The following is a 17847-nucleotide window of genomic DNA, read 5'->3' as shown; positions in this document are numbered from 1 at the left end:
AGACCTCAGAAGGCACCAGCCCTGCCAGTACCTTGATTTTGGATTTCTAGCCTCCAGAACTGTGAGACAATAAGTTTCTGTTGTTTAAGCCAGCCCACTTGTACTTTTTTGCAATAGCTCTAACAAATTAATATAGAATACAAGAGAATTGTTAGGGAAGGGCCTGTGAAGGATAAAGAGAGAGAGAAAAGGGAAAATAAGGAGATCTTACAAAGGGTAATAGAGGTCTGACACCTGTGAAAGAGTGGAAAGGAAGGATGACCAGCTAGAAGGAGCTATAGCTTGCAGTGCAGTTCTGGGAGAGTCTTCACCAGGCCAGTGGCATGCTTGTAAGCAAAGGTTGCCCATTAGCGGAGTTTCCTGTTAGTCAGGATGGCCAGGCTGTGCTCCACTCAGTCATCGGCTAGGGACAAGTTTAGGGGTTATTGTCCTGGCATGGATGCTGTGATGGACCCAAATCTGTGACAACAGGAGGATGTCAAGCAACTTTGCTTCCTGTAGCATGTTCTCTTGAATGGAGGGCTGATTAGTGTATCTCCATGGCTGCCACAATCACAAGATATTATTGATTGTACTTCCTAAAAATAATTTAAATTCATTTATATTGCTTCACCATACCACTGCTATCCTATCATCTCTTCCTCTGCTGACTAAAATAGCTTCCTAATTCAATATCTCTACCTACTCCGGTTATCCATTAACCTTCCCTTCATTCTCTAAAACCTTCAATGGTTTCCTATTACTCAACATTAAGTAATCAGTCTATAATATATGGCCTACAAAGATGAGCACAGGATGGCTCATACTTTCATCTTTAGCCTCATCTTGTTCTTTGCTCCACATTCCACTCCAGGTTCTGAACTCTAGCCACATAGCCTTCTCTCAGTTCCTCATGATGGCCATGCTTTCTCTGCCATTGGCCTTACACTCTTCTCTCACCTACCACAATACTGCTGTGTGAATGCCTGCTCATCTTTCAGCTGTCAGCTTAAATATAACTTCCTCAGGAAACCCTTTTCTGTTCTACCTAACTAGGTCACAAACCTCTACTATTGGCTTCCACTGAAACTATATACATGTCCTTTAAAGTGCTTATGAAAAGTTCACTTGTATACTTATTTAAGTAACTATTTGTCATCCCTACCAGACATTTGATTCCATGACAGCAGGAGCTGTATCTGTTCTTACTCACCACAGTAGCCACAGCACGCAACTTCTGCCATAAAGTTGATGCCTGATAAATATTGCTAAACAAATTGACTAAAATACATAGATTTGCAATATATCTTCTATTTTCTCTGTATAAGAAAGATATCTAAATTTTTATATATAAATTATCACCCTTGGAATAAAACAAGCCTGAAAGAACATCGTTTCCAAATACATACCACAACAAAATCTCAGGGAGCTAGCCAAATTTAAAATCGTAATATGGACCCCTGGAGGTAACAGCTTTCTGACTCAGGACAAACAAATAAAGTACTAGAATATTTAAATATATTAAACATGTACTCACATCAGGAGCTCTAAGATTTCATTTAGGATGTTTTAGGCATGATCCAGGCAACTGTCATACTCTAACCCAACTAGAATCCCTAATATTTAGCTTGTATCCTATGCTGAGGAGTTTTATTTTTGTCCTTTTGGTATGCAAATTTACCATATTCTAAAAACACAGTTTTCCTCATATACACTATGAATAACTGAAGTTTATCCTTTCAAAAGCCAAACTGGCTTTTTGTACTACTTTTAACTTCTCAGCATTCTATATGGAACCATATTCAATGCTAAAGATATTCCTGCCATCCTATACAGAAGAAAATGAGATATTTTAAAAGTCTCTTTTTAACCTCTCAGGATCATTATAATTACTGACCTTGATATAAACTCTCAGGAGCTATTAAAATGTATGTGACTCCATGTTGAAGTTCGCAGATTATTGTAGTTTTGAATTCCTTTAGCATTTTTTCATATTTTTTACAAAGCCCTCTCTATTAGCCTGACAGTTATCCAGCTCTGTCCCTACCACAATCTTGACCACGTGCATCCTTAACTAAAAGTTCCTTCAACGAGGTATCCTGCTACTGCTGAATTCTAATGAAGTGTTTACTGCTAACACCCAAAGGTCAAAAAAAAAAATCAAAAGCATGTTCATGTATGTTCAGGACACTGCCACCTTGTTTTCCTTGATAGATACCTTTTCTCTCCCAACTCCTTGTAATTCAGTACACACAATCACTTCCTTTGATTAGGTTTGTCTCCTATTGAGGGCATGTTGGCAGACACCTACCTCCAGGTAAAGTAAATCCTAAATCAATGTTATATAGTTTGGCTTTGAAGTATTCCATATGAAAGTATGTAACACATAGTTTCCTTGTCATATCTCCTCTTTGTCTTGACATGGATTTCTTTGTCTTCCCTTTTAGGACCTAAGGCTCAGGATGTGAGACTTGATAATTCTTCTGACCTCCATTTCTAAAAGTTCAGCATGGATTTATTTCCCAATCAACCTTAAAGTTCTATCTACAGTTCAGTACCCCCAAGATTCATCCTTTGTAGCCTCTCACTGGTTCTATGACCAATCCTTTCAGAATTATCCTATAATCTCCTTTTATTCCCCTTACACTGACTCTATCTACAGCCCTGTCAGTTCTACCATCTTGCTGATTATAGCTTTAGCAGTCAGGTACCACAGAGGTATATACATGGATACATATATGTATATATAAATACAGAGAGAGATTTAAGTTATACATAATACAAATATACATGTATTTATAATACATAACAATATTTGTATACATATTTAAAGCTTCTATTTCGTAAGTGAGAAAAAGTATAAAAATGAAAATAGTGAATATTAATAGTTTATGAGACAGAGGTATTAAAAACATTATAGTAAAACTCCTCAGATAAATTGTAATTTGAATTCTAGATGTAAAAGCATGTGATTATGAAAAGCTGATGTTTTCTGCGCATGCACATGTGCCAGGCATTAAGCTAAACAGCTCATAAATATTATCTGATCCTCATAACAATCCTATAGGTTAAGTACCTTCATTTCATCCACAGAAAGGCAGAAATTAGAGAAAATTAAATGTGAGACAGTGAATGGTAGAGCTAAGATTCATACACGAGTAAGTTGACTACTGAGTCTGAGTTTTAAAATATTGAGACAAAATGTATTCCTAATGAATCTAAGTAATTTTAATGAAGGTCAAAAAATTAGGTGAAAACAGTCAGCTAATCTTCAAAACAACTATCTCACAATATACCAAACTAGATAATTGTTTTAGTTGAGCCATATTTTCTAGTTCATCCTTATGTAGTGATAATAATAATAATAACTTGGCAGCTACTTGCATTAACAAGTACAATTATGTTGTTTTGATTAGTTGTTGTTCTGATGAATCTCTCTCTTAATTTTGATCACTGTAATAGAATCTGCTTTGTTTAGAGGCAACTTTCTTCTTCTGGCTTAACGGAACCATGATTTTGTTTAGAGAGCAATTGAGCCCAGCCCTAAGGAGTACATAATGGGCATAATAATTGATTCAGACCAATCATGAAAAGATAATTTTCCTTTTGCCAGCCATTGTCTAGGAGCAAGCAGATGAAACAGTTCAGACAAATGAGATAGAACGGGATGTCTCCGGTAGTGGGGTTTCCAGGAAAGATTTTTCTCCCTGATTAAAAAACAAAACAAAAGCATACAGAAGGCCTCCATTCATAGTCCCTTCCCTCCTTCCTGCTTAAGATACTATTGAGTGAGAACAGAATATTTAAAGCAGAGGTAGCCATCCTATAGAAAGGCAAGGGTGGAAAAATTTGGAATTCTTAATAATCTCCCAAAGCCAGTGAACCAAACCTGGGCCTGTTCATATACATGATAAGTAAATGACAACAAAAAAATATTTCCTTGGGTTTAACTCACTTTTAATTGGATATTTTATTATTTATAGCTAAAAACCTCCTAAATGATAAGGACACTTAACATATTAGTTTCTCTGAGCCACACTGCTACTGTATATCATCTGGATGTATATACTCATAGTGATACTCTTTAAGAATCTTTCAGGCAGGTTCTATCAGCAATCTGTCCACTTTGAATAAACCAATCAAATGTTTTATCAGCAATTTTGAATCTAAAATAACATCGCCACCAAAAAGCTCACTAACTTTTCATAGCTTCATTTGATACTTGTTTTCTCAGCTTAGCACAGTGTTCCCATCTCCTTGTAGATCATCATATAACTTCCATCACATTCTCTCAGAGATTTGGCAGCCCAAATTGAAAAACATGACTGTTTTCAAACTGGGCTCTTCAGTGTCCTAGGTTTCTGTGGAGGTGTGGCCAATCAGTGCATTGTTGCTTTTAGTTAGTTTATATATTAGGATCCCACCATAAAAATATGGAAATCTACATTATTAAAACAATGCACAAGACACATCATGCAATCTGTCATGTCCACTGTCCCTAGTCCTCAGAAAAACTACTCCACTCATACTTTTTTTTAATGAATGGGCAGAAATGGTTAATCATGTTTTCTACCATGAAAAATCACTTACTCCCACTGAAAACTAATACAAGCCTGGGATGAACACCTTTCTTAACTAGGACTGTCAATCCCTAGGCTAGATTGTGATGGATGATGTGGCCTAGCCTACAAAGATAAGATAAACCAATCGGAGTATCAACTTTGGGAAGTCAATATGGAAGAAAATATGCACATACATACGCACACAGGAACATGAGGCAGTTTTAATGGGTGATAAAGACTAAAGGAGTCAAAATGACATTATATAGAATAAAGAGAATGACAAGTCATAGTAGATCAAAAGAAAGCAAAAACTCAGAGAAGCCAGAAGCTACAGGACAGAAAAAAATATACACAATAAGCAGTGGACAGCGAGAAGAAAATAAGAACAGGTAATTAAAGAGTAGAAACATTTCATTGACTGTTTATGGCAGCATCACTTTTTGAAGAATTGGGATAGTTTTGCAATGGGTATCAATGTGTATCTGGTATAGTGCATATAACTTGTAAGATAGCACAGGGAGATAGTGAAGATCAAGCTAATGGCAGAAGTATTTACTGTGTATTATTTCCAGGCTCAATAGAAATTTGTTTTACTATTTCATAAGATGCAAATTCATACCAATGAAAGAGTAAAAATATAATCAATCAATCACTTCAAGAACTCACTGAATAATGTAGAAGAAATGGCGAAAGTAGAGTTCCAAATCTGAGTTCTTCAGGAGCTTGGGCACTCTTCCAGCAATATGACCTTTGGTCTATCACTTCATATGGTAGATATTATTAGTGTTCATCAAATCTTGACCTCCCTCCCCCTGCCCCCCCACACATAGTACCTATTCACTTCCCATAGTAGGCTCATGACTAGGACTGGTCAACAAAACATGAACAGATGTAATTGTGCCTTTTCTAGGTTAAGGCATTTGAAAACTCCTGTGCATTCTCTGGTGTCTCTCACCAAGCTCTGACAACTGTGAAGGACATATGTTGGCATAAAAGACCAAACATTAAAGCCAGCTAAATTGCTGTTACCACATGGAGGACAACTGTGTTGGAGGATAGCCCAAATCTGCAGCTGAATTTTCTTAAAGGAAAAATAGAATTTTATTGTATTAAGTCATTTAGATTGAAGTTGTTTGTTCAACCGTAGCTTGTACTATCCTGATTAAAATACATAGCTTCTCATATCAGTTTCCTAATTTGAAAAATTATCTACTCACCTCAGAGTTGAGGCTGAAATAACATTTATCAAATAATTGTATAAGGTTTTTTGTATACATTTATATAAATTTAAGGTGTCTACAGTATACATAATGACAGGAAAAATAATAGTTCCTTTAAACAAGAATTATAAGTGATAACACAAGGTTATAATTATGCCATATGTTTTATTAACATGTGACATATATTAATGTGAATTTATGTTCTATAGATTTCAGTAATAAAAGAAAGTTAAAACAAACTATCATATTAATTAGAGGAATAAAGGCATGCATGGAAAATTACACATATACTCATATGTATGTAAATTAATTAGCACAGAAACATAGAGACAGTTTTATCTTTTGGATGTTTTGCTTTACTATTGAGATGACTGGTGAATACATAAAATTACAGTATAACTAAAGTCAAACCATAGTATGTATTACCCCTTTTACATTACAAAAACATAATACAGTTTGGCTATACAGAAAGAATTGACATTACATGCCAACCAAAATCTTACAACAGTCAATATCTTCATGTTCTTCTACGAATTTTCAACTCTATACCAATTTCTTCTTCCAGAAAAAAAAAGGATTATTAAAGAATATAGCAATAAAAATCTCTCCAAAAACGCCAAGAAAAACCTGATTTCTTATCTTAAGAAAGTAACTTCAATTACTATAATATTCTCAATTTATGATTTAAGTATTTCTCTAGATATGTTTTATATCATACTGAACAATGCAAATTACCAACATATCTTTCAACCCAATTTCAACATTTTACCATATTTCTCATATTTTAGAAAAGATCAAACCTAAGCAATTTTTTAAATGTAGTCTTCACCAAAAATAAAATTAGAATCAAATGCAATAATATAGAAGAGAAATACTACAATGGGCACTGGAGATCATGACAAAAGAACTCAAGAACTTTGAAGAGTAGGAGTAGAGGTGATACTCAAGATATTTAGCTATTTAACAACTGGCAGGGCATAAGGACCATCTAGTCAGAATAGATGCTTGCTGTAGCAATGGGTCCAGAAACACTGGTAGAGTGTATTGGTAGATACCACCTGAGCATTGCTACCAGTTGACAGTAATGTTCAAATGCTACTGATTTTGTTTTCAGAAAAACTTTGCAATAACTAACCAGAAGCATCTCAATCTAGTTTCTCCATTTTGTCCCACATTCAACCTCTATCAATTACAGAGGAATGCATTTTCTGGCTGTACTCTAACACCCTGAGGACTGCAGTCATGTTAGATATACACTGATGAATCATCTGCACATTATCTTGGGTAAATACATGCAAATATACACCTGTTAAATAAATTGACTTCTCTGTGCAAGCATATATCATGAGGCTCCAGTATGGAATTGAAATGAGTTAAAATGACTACATTATTGCAGGATTGATGTTAACACCTCTCTCACACAGCTACCTCACATTTCTAATCTTCATTTACATGTTTTGATTTCATATACATTATTTCTTTTTTATTCTTTTCCTGTATCTTTCTCTCTTCTCTTTTTCCCCTCTCTCTCCTCTCCTTCTCTCTCTCTCTCTCCAGGATCTCATCTGTTTCCAGGATGCAGGGGTACAAATGCAGGGGTATGACCTTGACTTCATCTGTTTCTGGGATGCAGGGGTATGAATGCAGGGGTACGACCTTGACTTCCTGGACTCCAGTGATTCACTTCAGTTTCTTGAGTAGCTGGGGCCACAGGTCACCACAACTAGCTAATTTTTTCTTTTTTTCTTTTTAGTAGGGATGAAGTCTCACTATATTGCCCAGGCTGGTCTCAACCCCTGGATTCAAGCAGTTTGCCTGCCTCAGCATCCCAAAATGCTGGGATTATAGGCATAAGCCACCATGCCCAGCTTGATACATTATTTCTTATTTCCTTTTGATATTAATTCAGAAAACATGTGAAAATCTACTATTTTCTAAATAAGGCATAAAAAGCAAACAGTGTAGAAAAGAAGACAGAAACATAAACAACTATTATAGTCCACTGGAAATAATGTCATAACACAGGTATTCTCAAAATGGCCTGGAATCAGAGAGATTTCCCAGTAGAGTACATGTTCCATTTCATCTTCAAAGACAACCAGGAGTTAAACAAGAGAATAAAGAAAGAATGCAAAGAATTCCATCCTTGAAAAATGTACTTCCATAAAAATATAGTTCACTAGAGACTGGAAGACAAGATAAAATAAAAAATGATGGCCGGTAGTCCCAGCTACTCAGGGAGGCTGAGGCAGGAGAATCGTTTGAATCCATGAGATGGAGGTTGCAGTGAGCTAAGACTGTGCCACTCCACTGCAGCCTGGGTGACAGAGGGAGACTCCATGTCAAAAAAAAAACAAAAAATCTGATTAAGGAGCTAATTAAATACTAAAGAGTATGAACATTTATCCCATGAAATGCCATAGAATTGTGCTGCCCAATAGAACTTCCTGCAATGATGGACATATTCTGCATTGTTCTGTCCAATACAGTTGCCACTAACAACATGTGATTATTTAGCCCTTAAAATGTGGCTAGTTGGCTGGGTGAAGTGGCTCACACCTGTAATCCCAGCATTTTAGGAGGCCAAGGCAGGCAGATCACTTGAGCTCAAGAGTTCAAGACCAGCTTGGGCAACATGGCAAAACCAAATTTCTATAAAAAATACAATAAATAGCTGGGTGTGGTGGCGTGTGCCTGCAGTCCAACCTACTTGGGAGGCTGAGGTGGGAGGATGGCTTGAGCCTGGGAGGCAGAGGTTGCAGTGAGCTGAGCCAGACTTTGTCTCTAAATAAATAAATAAATAAATAAATAAAAGAAATGCAGCTAGTATATCTAATGGACTGGAATTTTACATTTGATTTTTCATTAACTTTGAGACAAGGTCTTGCTCTGTCATGAAGGGTGGAGTGCAGTGGTGTGATCATGACACACTGCAGTCTTGATATCCTAGGCTTGAATGATCCTCCCACTTCAGCCTCTCAAACAGCTGGAACTTACAGGCCTGCACTACTATACCTAGTATGTGTATATACATATATATTACACACACACATATATATACACACACACACATACCCCCTACACATATATGTGTATGAATGTTATATATATAAATATATAATAAGCAGGGTCTCACTATATTGTCCAAGCTGGTCTCAAACTCCTGGACTCAGGAGGTCCTCCCACCTTGGCCTCCCAAAGTGCTGGGATTACAAACGTAAGCCACGGTGCCCAGGTAACATAAGTTTTTAAATAGCCACCTGTACCTACTGGCTACCATATTGGACAGTGTAGCAATAAAGGATTATAAGCACACATAGTATGACAGATTTACAGCTCAGAGGGAACACCATCTGTTCAGTGTTGAAGGTAAATTGACAGAGAGACAGATGAAGTGGAGAAAAGTTAGAAACAATAGCACAATAATCTAGTGATGTGAACCTAAACTAATTTAAGGTCAATTGAGCTCACAAAGCAGTAATATAGTCAAGAAATATTTAGCAATTGAAATTGGATGACTGTATTTAAATGGTAAGCAAAAGAGAGACATGGGATGACTTAGGTTTCTAGTTTGAGAAACTGTGTAGATGATGATGTTATTCACCTTCTAAAGAGAGTGCGGCAAGATTTGTCCAGGGATAAAAATATTGTTTCAAGCTTAAACTTGAAAACAAGTCTGAATCATCTATCCAGTAAGAAGTTGGCTGGCTATACATGTCTGTAACTCAGAAAGTAATTAACAGCTTAGAGGTGGCCATTAAGGATATGAATTTTGGATGGATCACCCAGGGAACATGGACAGTGAAAGCAGGGCCCAGAAAACACTGTCAGTTGGGAGGTGAAAGTCATTCTCTTCCACAAAAATTCAATGCATCTCGTTGTATTCTAGGAATCAGATTGGGCCTTTAAGGACCAAAGATGAGTAAGATAGAGGCCCTGCTCTCCAGACATTAGCTTGTAGAAGAGTCCTAATTAGGAAGAAGAGTTCATGGAATAAGAAATTCATGAAGAAGCTGGGCATGAAATACTCAAGGAGGTAAGAAGAAAATCAGAAGAGATGTCTCAGAAATCAAAGAACGAACCAGTGCACTGAGTGCTACAGAAAAGAGGGGAAAATATCTATGAAACTGAGACAATGTGCTTATTAATCATCTTCTGCATGAATAATTCTAGAATTAGAAGCCAGACTACAAAAAGCATAAGAGAGAATGAAAGGCATGGAAATGGGAACATTTCAATGGAAAATCTCTCTCCTGTCCTGTGACAAGAGCTTTATTTAGATTCCCTCCTTCATGTCTTCTTAGGTGTCTTCCTTTCCCATATCTTCAATATTTCCTTCTGTACTGGCTCTTTCCCCACTAATGGCATTTAAACAAGACTTGATAGTCCATTCTTAAGTGGACCCCTTTCTACAGCTGTCATCCAATACTTCTCCCTGCCTGCACAGTTAAGAGTGAAATGAAATATATCCAAGCAGAAAAGGTCAACTGAAAATACATTCAGTTACAAGGCAAGTTTGTGAAAGATTTATGCTGATTAGAGATAATATTTAGTCTTCTACAAAAATATAATAGTTTTTGTTATGCTATTAGGTGGCTTTTCAGTTGGCTTTGTCTAATAGGAATGATATTTAAGAGCAGCCTTCTCCAAATAGCTTGATCTCTTGCTGCCATATTCTCAAAAGTTTAGTTTATTACCACAAAAAGCAGTGGTACTCCTTCACTAGATAAGCTCCTTGAACACAAATATGATGTCTTTATTATCTTTGAAGCCCTAATATTCAGAAGTTTGAGAGATATAACAGTCATTCGAATTTATCAGAAACAGATTTGTGTGGCTTTAAAGGTGGCCCATATGATAACTTGTCAAACTACTTCTTTACATAGTCCACATTCAGCATTGTCCTAAAAATCTCCTGAGCCAGGGTGTCATACAAGCAAATGGCTATTGATGTGGTGAAGCAAAGATCTCCTCAGCTCTTGAGATCACTAGGCAGTGTCTAAAGTGGATAGTATCAGGGCAGGTAGTCTCATACATTTACCCCGTATAGATATCAATGCCCATGTGTGGCATTACATGAGCAAGCATTGCTCTGGCCTCAACGCCCCCAACAAACTAGTACATCTCTACTTTTACCTCCCAGAACTGCATACATAACAAATATCACTTAAAAACAGAGCATTCTATTATCACTTTACTTATGATATGATAATCATATCAGGGATTATGATCCCTGACATATCAGTTATGTCATCATCTTGTTATTTTGGCACTTGACCACATAGCAAACTAACTTGACACTTTAAAATATTTTAGGTGTATGAGTAAACATTTTGTGAAGGGAAGTTTCATCTTTGCAAAAAAAATATTCATTACTTGAGAACTCGTACTTGTTAAATACATTTCCAAGTTTCTGGGTCTCTTTATATATAAAACATTTGACATACACTGACTAGCTAAATAAATATTGGCAAACCAGGACAATTTACACATGTTAGGAAAACTCCACTTTCCAAGGAGATATAAACAATTATAATGGAAGTTCCATGAAGGCAGGGACTTTCCTTGTGCACCACTAACCCTCATCACAGAGCTTAGTAATGGCACGGAATAGGTGGTAAATAATATTTACTGAATTAGTGACAGTCACTAAATACATAATTGGTTAAATAGTCAAAAGTACTCCTGGTTTTGCTTAAATTAAGTGATTTCTATGGATGTTTTATAATTTTATAAATAGGGCTGGAACCACAAGACTTCTAGGAGAAAAAGAAAACAACTCATATTCTTAAGTAACCAGACAAAAGAGAAATGGTAATTAAACTCATATGCATAAATCATTAGTGACTTGCTCCACTAAGGTGGAAATATGTGTGACCATATTAACAGAGGTTTCTTTAAAATATTACCATTCCCTGACTATGTGTAGCAAATCAAGAAAATCTTTGGATGAGGGAAGGAATGCAGGCAGTTGAGGTAGGAAACAAAATTATTTCACCTTGGCACAAACATGATGATCAATAAATGTTAACTTGCTTTTCAAAAAGGTAAAATTTGGAGGTTTAACGTCCAACAAAATCATGTGTTTTAAACAGAAAGGCACTGGGCATATACTATCCACTTTATTTTTCTCCATAAATAAGCTAGCCATCTTTATGTGCAATATCGCTTTAAATTGGTTACTTGAAATGATCACAGGAGGCAGCATGATGGTTGAACAGGTTAGGTAAGTTCCAGCAGAGCTGGGTTTGGGCAGGTCCTATATGTGCACCCTTGGGCAAGTTATTTAACCTTGCTCAGCCTAAATTTCCTCAGTAAGAATGATATTACCTACTTTGAAGGTTTTTGCAAGAATTTCAAAATGCACATAAAGTTTGTGGCATTATATCTGACACACAAATTATCAATTAACTATCAGCTATTAGGATAAGTAAAAGCTCAAAAATAATCTTTCAGTTACAAAGTATGGTTGTTTGAAAAAACCTAACGTTGTGTCTTAGCGTATAGGGTTGGGTAAGCATTCAAATTAAATTAATGTACTGTATTTCCTATATACTATGTATTAATAGGATCTGCATTTTAATGCCTTTTCATAGCATCCTTTATGTACTTAACTATGTGATTATTTGGTTAATGCCCCTCTGCTCCTCTAGTATACAAGTGTTATAGAAGCAGAAATGTTTGTTTTGCTCAAAACTGTATCCCCAGTGCCCAGTACTGGTCAGTTGAATAAATATTGACTGCTTAAATAAAGGCTATTTTTAAAAAAAAAAAAAAAAATAAAGGCTATTATAATAAATTTCATGCTCATCTCCACCATATGAGCATGAGCACCATATTTTCTTGAAATTGGAAGAGACTTGCTAAAGAGCATATAGATTTTTTTTTAAAGTGGAGGGTTAAACTTTTAAGCATTGATTTCCTTCCAATATACCAAATTGAATAAAAAAATGAAAAACCAACAATGACATGGCATGAAAAACGAAATAATTCCCTGCTTTTAAGGCAAGAATCATTATTCGGTTATGACAAAAATTGCTTTATATAATTACCATACGTGCTAAAACTAACAACCATCTAGAGTGATTTCCCCCCACCCCCGCTCCCTGGCCTTATACGTTTTACTGTAGAGAGAATGTCCTACTGAGAGGAAGGAAATAAAAGTATTAATTGAGATCTTCACATTTATTTGTGCTGTCAGTAAACAGCAATTATCCTTAAATTTCCAAATCCTTACCACCTACCTGTTCAGCAATATAATACATGAAGAGTGCTCACCCATTAGGCAACTGCTTATTCAGTGCCCATCATATATTGCACATGATGTTTAGCACTGAGGATATAGGTGAGAATAAGACAGACAAGTCTCTTCTCATAGAGATTAAGTGTTCATTTTAGGCAGTCTACTTTGTCCCTACTGTGTTCCTTGCGCGCACACACACACACACACACACACACACACACACATATATATACACACATACATATATATATGTTTTGTATTTCTACAGTGAGAATCTGACTGTGCTTTGGAATGTTTCCAGACTCAAAAAGGAAGTTATTATTACCTACATATTCATTATAAATGAATTAGATAAAAACAAAACTATTTGAAAGTCTCATGTAGTTCAATGTAATAAAATTTTACAAGTAAAATATTTTCTGCATCACCTCAAATCAGTTAAGAAAATAATGATTTTGGCCCATTCTTCTCCCTTGGCACAAATAACTAATTTCAGTGCACTGTCACACATAGTTTGAAAATGGGAGCCAAAATGAGCATTCACCAAGATAATGAAGAAAACCATAATCTGGAAGCAAAAAGTATGAGTTCGGAACACTGCCCAGACATTGTTAGCATCATTCAAGCTTTGGATGCCAGGCAGCCAACTAAATGTAGGACTTAGACTGCATGAATATGTTAGATGCTGGTTAAAGAATGCAGTTTTTATTAGCCATAGTTCAGAATTTGGCTGTTAACACACATCATGTTACCGAGTCATCCAATAGGATCATATTGGAAGGACTGTATCTGTCCAAGTTTTACAACACTGATGACAGAAAATCAATGGTAATAAACATGTGTATTTAAAATTATTAAAAAGGTGGAAGCAAAAGGAGAAAAACAAGAAAGGAATATTCCCCCCAAATTATCATTATACCTATCATTTTTATGTATAAGAGATACAACATTCAAGGGGCCATGCATTTTTATAGGAACTATATACAGACAGCAGTAAATAACAGTTATATAGTGAGGAAAATAATTTGATTAAATATTCTTTTAATCTTTCTTTATATTAAGAAGAAAGTCTCAGTTTGGTGGTAATATGCTTTTAACACAGAGTGTGAGTGCAGATTTGCTAGCCTTTGTGAACCAACAATATCTAGCTCAAATAACATTTCTTACAGCTGTGGTTCTCAAATATTGCTTACACCCGTGGTTTTGGATTTCTTTACATTCTTAAAATTGTTCAAGAACCCAAAATAACTTATATTTATGTGAATTACACATATCAACTTTACCATATTAATTAAACTTGAGAAAACCTATACTTATCAACTGATTTAAAATAACAGTAAACACATTACAGGTTAACATAACTTTTCTGAAAAACAACTATATTTTCAAAAAAGAAAAAACGTAAAAAGAATGACATTTAGATTCTTATTTCCAATTCCCTTTAATATCTGGCTTAAGGTGATAGGAATAGACAAAAAATAGAAACAAAAAATAGGAAATGGATAGATTTTTATATTTACTTCTGCATTAAATCCTTTGCAATGTGTTGTTTGGTTGAAGCATACAAAGTAATTCCATCTTCACACAGATATAAACTTGGAATGGAAAGAAATATTTTAATAGCCTTTTTATATATGAGTGGTTATTCCTTTATGACATTACTGCACCAAAACTTGACAAGCAGTTTCTTAAAGATTAGTTGCTATATGGAATCTAAAACAATATCAATGAACTATTTGTACCTTATAAGCCTGTAACAGAATGTATTATTTTGAAAATAGTTTTAATACTGTAGATGCCCTGAAGAGGTCTAAGTGAAACTCCCACCTGTGTGGTTCCCTGGCCCACATGTCAAGAACCACTGGCTTACACTATTTTTTAACTAGCCAAGTGATGTTGGTTTTCCATTCATGAAAATGACTTGTTTAAAAGGAAACTTTTGCTTTAAATAATCAGTTTAAAGAAATATGTTAAATTACAATACAGAGGGTATTTATGGGAAAAAAGTGAATTTTGAAAACAATAAACAAACATAAGCTGCAAACCTACCCTCTACACTTACTTTATAATGATATAAACTGCTAGACAGCTTTCCGTCACCTTATCTCTTTGCTGGCTTCTCCTAATGGTGAGGTCTTGGCTGTGTATGTCAGCTCTTCAGGAAGGCGATTCTCTGCCACTTAGGTGGCAGTTTAAAGGGCAATACTAGGAAACACTGATAGTAGGGAAGAACTTTTCTTCTCCTGAATTTTATAAAAATAAAATATCTATAAGGCACCTCTATATTACTATTAATCCACTCAAATATATATTGATTTCCTATTAAGTGGCAGCATTGTACAAATAATTTGTAAGACTCACAAACCTACTAAATAGATATCCTGTCTTTAAAGAGTTTGCATTCTGATTGGCAAGATTTTGACCAGTTAGGCATACAAAAATGAAGACTAGAAAGGTAGAAGTATTACAAGACAGAGTAGTCAAAATTCTAGGGAATAAAGATTATCCTCACTTCAGAGAAAGGGTGCCCTTTGAGGCTGACGTGGGTTGTAGGTCAGATGAAGAGATTTGGAGGTAGGGCACTAATTTATAAACAAAAGGCAGCAATTAGTTATAGGTTTAAATTGCCCCAAAGGTAACAGGCCTTTAAGAAAGTCAATGTCATATTCTTAAGCAGGAGTACCTGATGCTGGGAAAGGGGGAAAGGGTCACAGAAGTCAGCCTTGCTGGAGATCACCAGCCTGCGTATCTCAGGCCCAATGGGGTGCCCCACCGAGGCTTTGCCTCACCTGACCGTCCTGACCACGAAGTACACCAGCACCGCGCCGCTCACCACCATCAACACGGTCAGGGCCCGCTGGGTCATGGGCTTGTCGCCAGGGTTGGGGCTCACAGCAAGGCCGCCACCCACCGAGCCTTCCCCGACCTTCCCTCCGTGATCGTCCGCTTCAAACCCGGCCACAGGGCTGCTGCCATTGCCTCCCTCGGAGCCTCGCGGCCCCGCAGCTTCAGCCAGACCACGGCCCGGCTGCTGGGCAGGGGTAGGGCCCGGTGGCAGCGGCGGCAATGTCCGCGGTCTAGGGTCAGGAGGCCCAGGACCTGGCGCGGCCTCGGCTGCCTGCAGCAGGACTGCCAGGGGCCCGCTTAGTTCAGGCAGCAACAGCAGGAGGAGGACGGAAGCCAAGAGGTGGCTGAGACAGCAACAGCACTGCGAGGCCTTCATCGTTCCCGGACCGCTCTCTCACCACCCGGGAGCCGCCGGGCCCGCCACGCTGGCTCCAAGAGGGACCATAGGCGCGGTGGAGAATGAAGCAGAGGTGACCAAACGCCAGGGAGAGGCCCGGTCGTGGCAGGTGGCAGAGGCTATAGCAGTGGCAGCTGCCTGGAGAACCGGAAGTTCGTACATCTCAGCGGCCACTGCTGCTAAGGACGCCTTCGGTTGCTAACTTGTAGGGGCGGGATGCACTTAGTGACGTCAGAGGCCTAGCGCCCAGTGCGCACGCGCACTTGTGTAAAAAGCGAGGACGTGAGCGTTCTGGAAGCTTTGCTCTTTTCACTGTTAGTGAGGAGCAGTCAAGGATGCGTATTAAGAAAGTAAGTAGACAAAAAGAGATTGTGTAACATGTACAGCAACTCTCTCATGCAGGAACCCTGAGAGCTTGGAAACTCATAATCTGAATTCATTGGTGTCAAACTGCAATAACACATTTAATCTGTAAGCCAGAAGGGCTTAGTTTTCCTTAGCTTGATTACAAGCTTTAAGCAGGCTTTTTTCCGCCTGTGGGTCCCTGACCTCACTTTCTAAAGAGCATTTGCTTGTAATGAGTTCATGTCCTTTGTAGGGACATGGATGAAGCTGGAAACCATCATTCTGAGCAAACTATCAGAAGGACAGAAAACCAAACACCGCATGTTCTCACTCATAGGTGGGAATTGAACAATGAGAACACTTGGACACAGGATGGGGAACATCACACACCGGGGCTTGTCGTGGGGTTGGGGGTATGGGGAGGGATAGCATTAGGAGATATACCTAATGTAAATGACGAGTTAAATGGGCGCAGCACACCAACATGGTACATGTATACATATGTAACAAACCTGCACGTTGTGCACATGTACCCTAGAACTTAAAGTATATTTAAAAAGTTACTTTAGAAAACTTTATCATTGTAAGTTATTTCTCTTCGTTTTTCAGATGTAAATATTTTTTAAAGCTTCTGGCCAGTTTTGTAATTGAAAACTATCTCAAGGGTATGGAAAGCCATCATGCCTTTGAAATGTAATCAGCAAGGAAGATAGTGGGCCATCTCTTATTTTGTGTGAGAGGATAGGAGCCTAACTGTTGTAGGCTTCTCGCTTCAAGTTGTAAAACCACCTCCTGTCATGGAGGAGAAAATTTACTTTTCCTTTGGGTAAAGTCAATCAGCAAACTCAGGTGGCCCCTGATCTTTCCAAAATAGCTCTTAATAACTCTCCACTCCTTTTTTTCTTTTAGAGGAGTTGAGATTAGAAGAGTTTTATCCCCTTTCCCAACAGCAGTAGTCTTCAATAATGTCTTCCTTGCCTGTTTGACTTCGGTAATATGGAACTTCAATTTGTGCAGATAACTAGAAGTGGCCGCATGATGTACCTCTCACCAGTGAGATGTCTGTCAAGGGTGTACGTGGGCCTTCTGAGTAAGTTATTGTTTTCATTGCTAAAAGAGAGACAGATACAGATAGATATATACAGAGAGAGAGCCAGAAATACACGCATACACACACCTACATCTCTCATTATTCCTTTCCCCCCTTCCACTTGCCTGCCCTCTCTGCACAGAAAGTTCTGGCCCTAACCTTGG

At 37.4% G+C, this 17847-nt stretch overlaps 1 protein-coding gene and 1 long non-coding RNA gene across 5 annotated transcripts in view; one reads left to right on the top strand and one right to left on the bottom strand.

Moving 5' to 3' along the window:
- FAM174A (family with sequence similarity 174 member A) overlaps positions 1-16441 on the bottom strand; it is a 51358-nt gene extending 34917 nt beyond the window's left edge. Inside the window, exon 1 of the mRNA XM_055297575.2 lies at positions 15794-16441. Coding sequence (XP_055153550.1) covers positions 15794-16227 — 434 coding nt within the window. The 5' untranslated portion in view covers positions 16228-16441. The remainder of the gene's footprint in view (positions 1-15793) is intronic.
- The window catches only part of LOC129492510 (uncharacterized), a 453042-nt gene continuing 451630 nt past the window's right edge, over positions 16436-17847 (top strand). For 2 of the 4 annotated variants that reach the window (XR_010114456.1, XR_010114455.1), the window contains exons 1-2: positions 16436-16598; positions 17611-17683. This is a non-coding gene — a long non-coding RNA (uncharacterized lncRNA). The remainder of the gene's footprint in view (positions 16599-17610; positions 17684-17847) is intronic. The other 2 variants (XR_008660922.2, XR_010114457.1) reach the window with 2 other exon arrangements.

This window comes from Symphalangus syndactylus, chromosome 11 (genome assembly GCF_028878055.3).
Source record: "Symphalangus syndactylus isolate Jambi chromosome 11, NHGRI_mSymSyn1-v2.1_pri, whole genome shotgun sequence".
Taxonomy (NCBI): domain Eukaryota; kingdom Metazoa; phylum Chordata; class Mammalia; order Primates; family Hylobatidae; genus Symphalangus; species Symphalangus syndactylus.
The sequence above is the reverse complement of the archived record's forward strand: the minus strand, read 5'-3'. Positions and strand labels throughout refer to the sequence as shown.